The sequence below is a fragment of the Nanorana parkeri genome, unplaced genomic scaffold (assembly GCF_000935625.1).
Source record: "Nanorana parkeri isolate BGI_ZX_2015 unplaced genomic scaffold, ASM93562v1 scaffold547, whole genome shotgun sequence".
Lineage (NCBI taxonomy): Eukaryota > Metazoa > Chordata > Amphibia > Anura > Dicroglossidae > Nanorana > Nanorana parkeri.
In genome coordinates, this window is record NW_017306815.1 from 901,189 (window position 1) to 907,049 (window position 5,861).

General features: G+C 40.6%; 1 protein-coding gene across 1 annotated transcript in view; it reads left to right on the forward strand.

Annotated features, from left to right (window-relative positions):
• LOC108791351 (ceramide kinase-like) overlaps positions 1-5,861 on the forward strand; it is a 50,164-nt gene that overhangs the window by 43,421 nt on the left and 882 nt on the right. Inside the window, exons 11-13 of the mRNA XM_018561819.1 lie at positions 229-245; positions 342-556; positions 1,652-1,836. Coding sequence (XP_018417321.1) covers positions 229-245; positions 342-556; positions 1,652-1,836 — 417 coding nt within the window. The remainder of the gene's footprint in view (positions 1-228; positions 246-341; positions 557-1,651; positions 1,837-5,861) is intronic.

Sequence of the window (5,861 nt, forward strand, 5' to 3'; positions counted from 1 at the left end):
TTTCTATTTGTAAATGAGCATCCTCCTCTTACCTTATGTTCGGGGGTTAGTAACATACACCTATAATATGTTTACAACTGGAATTAGTCTTATCTAGTTCTACGTACAAAGACTCAACACCATTGCAATTTTCTATCATGAGGTCATCTCGTATGTGCACAGTTAGATTGTTTTTCACATACATGCATACCCCTCCCCCCTTCTACCAACCCTGTCCCTCCTGAACAGGTTGGTAGAAAATCTGGGTTTGTGAAAATAAAATAGGTTATATAGGAGTAATTTAAAATAAAGTAAGATTTTTGTCAGTCTAAAATAATTCAAATCCTTAATATTTCTAACAGATGATGTCTCCCAATTGGAAGACTGGAAATCGGTTACTGGGTCCTTTGCAGCTCTCAACATTACTGGCATGTCCAGTGCCTGCCCCAAGAGCCAGGATGGACTTTCTCCAACTGCACACCTGGCAGATGGCACCGCTGATCTGATAATGGTACAAAAGTGCAGCATCCTTCAGTTCATAAAACATCTCAGCAGGCATACAAATGGCAAGGACCAGGTACGGAGAGATTGTGCTTATCGAGAGGAAAGAAGAACATTTTCCTCACTTGGTTGTGTTTGCTTATATACTTGTTCATAATTAGCAATTGTCCGTGGCATTAATCATATTGTGTTATTGAAGTGAAAAACTGTATTCACTCAGAGGTGAAAATGCAGTTCATTTTAATGCCACTATTGTAACGACACTGGATGTTTCAACGGCATTTGCAGAGGCAAATATATGTTCAAACATCTCTAGAAAGATTCACATATCAAATATGAAAAATTTACTTTTTCAATGGCAGGATTTTGTTTGAAAAGGAGGTTCTCTTCTGTTGCTCATTAACACTAAAGTGACAGGTTCTCTTGATAGCCCACTCCCCCACCCATCCACTGATACTTACCTGCACTATGCTCCCTCCTCTGCCATGTTTGCCTGCCAGGGCCTTGAGTCTAATCTCTATATAAGCTCCATGTTGGTCTGTGTCAGAGCTCACACAGAGTTAAAGGAGAACTATGAGGTAAGTGCTTTTCACTCACCTCATAGTTTTAGCCGACCTGTGACAATGAGACTGTCACAGGTCGACTCAGTAGATCGGGAGGTGAGCAAACACATACCGGCGTTCGCTCACCTCTCGATCCTGTCACGGCTCTCTGCCGTGACAGGGGAATTCTCCTCTCCACCACATGACACTGAGAACATCTATATAATTTATACCATCCCATAAATCCATGTTGAGTATTCCTTTAATACGGGACTCTGCAGAGAGGGGCTGCAACTGAAAGCTGAACTCCAGGTAGATATAAAAGACACAAATTAATGCAGCTGTGTGACCATTAATACATAATTAAAGAGTAACTCCACTTTTATTGACTGACTTGTTAGTTTGCTGCCTGGCAAAGGTGCCCACACTACAAGACTGGCTGAACAGAATTATAAATCTATTGTCTGGCTAGAAAGTTTATACATATGCATTTCACATGTTAGCTGTTTTCCTGGACATCAGTTTTAAGATTATTTTTATAGTGACTTCCATAAATAACTATTTTTAAATGTACTGTTATTAATGAATACATCTTATGATATTACATAACTATTTTTTTTTAATGACAGTTTGCTTTGCCTAATGTGAAAGTTCATCGGATCCACGCCCTGAGATTTACCCCCGAGCAGCTTGATGATGACGAGGTAATTCGTCGCCAGAAACGCCCATTTGTTTGCCCCTGTGGGGAGGACTCAGTCAACAGCACATGGAACTGTGATGGAGAAATTCTGGACTGTGCCCAGCTCAGCATCAGGTGAGCAAGCAGGAAGTCAGACTTGCATGTCTTCAATGCACAATGGCCACCATCTTGGATCAGTTTTCTAAACTACTACTAATTGATCGCCTTCTCTGACAAGGTTGGGCTGCCTTGGACATACACAGACATGAGATTGTCTCCAGATTCAAACAAAAATGGCTGGCTTAGGCAACTGTCATCTATCAACTTTGGAAATCTTTAAATTGTATCTATACCCAAAAATCCAAAATGTATGCATCAGCCAAACAGACAACAATAAAAAGCTGAAAAGGGTTCTAGCATACCCTACGTAATTTAAAAAAAACAACTGATATTTCTGACTATGAGGATGAGGCTGTTACTTCTTGTCTGGGGAAAACCATTTTAGCAGGCAGGAAGTCAAGAAAGATTCCTGACTTGGAGGGCTGGGTTCATTATAACCACATTCAATGTTGAGGAAAGCTGCATTGTCAGAATCCCTTTAGAAGTAGTTTAACCTTAGTGAGAATCTCATCAAAATGTAAGTGATTAAGGGAGGTTTAAGGGGTGCCACATCCCACATTAGTACATTCTATGGTAACAAATACAAAGACGGACCTTTTAGGCATCCACACGACCATCATGCAAATGATGATAAAATAGATACATTTGTTAATTCCATCATTTAAAACATAATTGATAAAATCATTAATGCCCACAATCAATTCATTGCCTATATATGCATTTCACCTCTACAAGTTCATTCAAAAAACTGTCCACTTGTATATGAAACTGGTATGAGTTGATAGAGGTATATGAAGGGATATGATAATCTCAACGTGTTTCACGGTCTCAACTGCTTCTTCAGGAGAAAAAGGGCAATAACTACTAAATACATATAATTAGTTACCTCAAAAAAATGTAGCACAAAGTAAATGCCTTCAATACATCCTAATCAATTAATATAAATAACATGCATATGTTTGTTAGGTTTGAGTCGAATACATAACATCCACGTCTAACAGGTTCCCCAAATGATCGAGTGTTGGTGCCTCAAAACAGGTGGGCGGGCGCCAGGACATGCTTGTTGCAGCCTACTCATTTCCTACCGAAAATGTTATCATTACCATCTATCTCAGCATTAATGTTTCTATATGAACGTAATCACCTACCAGCAAGTATCCCTCCAGATAGACAACAAGGGGCCGGATGGAGTCAGACACTAAGGACACAGGATATGAAAGCTGCCGGATCTTTCAGTTAAAAATCTTATAGATAGTAGGACCCCAACAGTGTTGCCTGGTTGAAGAAGACAGGGAAATCATGTAACTACCATATGTGATATAGGGGGGCTGTATATTCCAATTTCTAGACATTACAGCTGGCCCACATCTAGTGTCTTACATATCCATCATATGTCCTCCTCTTGTTCGTCCTTCTCACATCCTTGGTATCTCATCCAGGGCGTCCTGCTTAGTCTCATGTCAGTATCGTGGCCAGAGGCTGTTTGTGAAGGCCTGCCTTATATGTCCACCGGCGAGCCCACCCCAACAATGATATCAGAGGTGACACAGCCGGCAACGGGGAGGCTCATTGCGCGTGCGCCAGAGAAATCAGCGCATGTGCACTAGATGCATCGCTCATCCCGGCTCCACGCCTGCGCACATATCCGTCCAAACGGGCACTTCCCCTCTACACTATGCCTGGGCCCATGCCAACCTCGCCAGGGCACCCCCCCAGAAAGGCAGAAAAAAAGAGGGCAAAGGAAGGGGAGATGTAAAAGGGAACCGAGCCTATAGAAAAAAAGGGCAGATGGCCTAAAACAGCATTTAGCAGTGGGGCTGAGCAGCAATCCACACCTCCAATGCTCATCTACCAGCCAGGCACCCAGCAACACCTTGCATCGCCTCACACATCAACCTTTGATACATTTCAAAAATATGTATGAATAAATAGAAACATACACTCACCGGCCACTTTTTTAGGTACACCTGTTCAACTGCTTGGTAGCACAAATTGCTTATCAGCCAAATACATGCCAGCAAGTCAATGCATCTAGACGTGGTGAAGACGACTTGCTGAAGTTCAAACTGAGTATCAGAATGGGGAACAAAAGTAATTTAACTGACTTTGGACATGGCATAGTTGTTGGTGTTAGATGGGCTGGTCTGAGTATTTCAAAAACTGCTGATCTACTGGGATTTTCATGCACAACCATCTCTAGGGTCTACAGAGAATGGTCCGAAAAAGAGAAAATATCCAGTGAGTGGCAGTTGTGTGGATGAAAATGCCTTGCTAATGTCAGAGGAGAATGGGCAGACTGGTTTGAGATGATAGAAAGGCAACAGTAACTCAAATAACCACTCACTACAACCAAGGTATGTAGAATACCATCCCTGAATGCACAACACGTCGAACCTTGAAGTAGATGGGCTACAGCAGCAGCAGAAGGCCACACCGGGTGCCACTCCTGTCAGCTAAGAACAGGAAACAAAGGCTACAATTCGCACAGGCTCACCAAAATTGGACAATACTGTAGAAGATTGGAAAAACGTTGCCTGGTCTGATGAGTCTCGATTTCAGCTGCGACATTCAGATGGTAGGGTCAGAATTTGGCACAAACAACATGAAAGCATGGATCCATCCTGCCTTGTACCAACAGTTCAGGCTGGTAGTGTTGGTGTAATGGTGTGGGGGATATTTTTTTGGCACACTTTGGGCCCCTTAGTACTAATTGAGTATAGTTTAAACACCACGGCCTACCAGAGTATTGTTGCTGACCATGTCCATCCCTTTATGACTTCAGTGCACCCATCTTCTGATGGCTACTTCCAGCAGGATAATGCACCATGGCACAAAGCTCACATCATCTCAAACTGGTTTCTTGAACATGACAATGAGTTCACTGTACTCCAATGGCCTCCACAGTCACCAGATCTCAATCCAATAGAGCACCTTTGGGATGTGGGGGAACAGGAGATTTGCATCATGGATGTGCAAATCTGCAACAACTGCGTGATTCTATCATGTCAATATGGACCAAAATCTCTGAGGAATGTTTCCAACACCCTGTTGAATCTATGCCACGAAGAATTAAGGCAGTTCTGAAGGCAAAAAGGGGTCCAACCCGGTACTAGCAAGGTGTACCTGCCAAAGTGGCCAGTGAGTGTGTATATAGCGTACATCAAGCTTTGTAATAAATCATAAAAAGACACATACATGATACAGCAATTTATATTAGACATCCTGGAGATCAATCTTTTCTCCTAATTATTTCTATAATAAAACAATGTGTTTTATTACTTGTGAAAAATATCCTATAAACTAAAAACTATGCATTGGGAATTAAAACAGTTGTTCATGATGGTCGTGCGGATGCCTAAAAAGTCCATCATTGTATTTTGTTACAATAGTCAATATAAAAATGACATTTCTATTGGAGATGCCGTATTTGTATCTTGGTGCAGAGTTCTGGGAAAATCAGTCAGCCAATCACACCAGCAGGAAATTATATTTCATACACTATCAGTGTACAGATGCCTCCAGATTGCCATATTTCATTGAATTTTTTTAACAGTTTAAGAAAATTACATCGGCTTCACATTGAAATGGAAAAGTAATTTTTATTAACATTAAATTACAAAATATCTTCTGTAGGGATTTTATACGCTATATCATTTTTTTGTATGAAATTTGAGTTTTCCTTTAAGTACAAACTGCAATACCCCCAGTACAGGCCGTAATTACCCCATCAGCCTTACATCTCCACTCCCAGGAAAAAAAGACTGTGTAACTGGACAAATTAAATGCTTGACCTATACAATCGTCATCTGACACTGGAGTACTTATATTATCCTTTCCAATATTACTGCCTTTTAAGGGTTTGGAGTCGGTTTTATTTTATTATTAAACTAGAAATAAAAAGGACATACAATTAATTTTTGTTTATTTTTTATCCATATTATTTCTTTTTTTTTAAGCCTAACTCCAGGCTATTTTTAAAGGCCACCGAGCCATTGGTTTAAAAAAAAAAAAAAAAAAAAAAAATCAGTTTTATTTCAAAT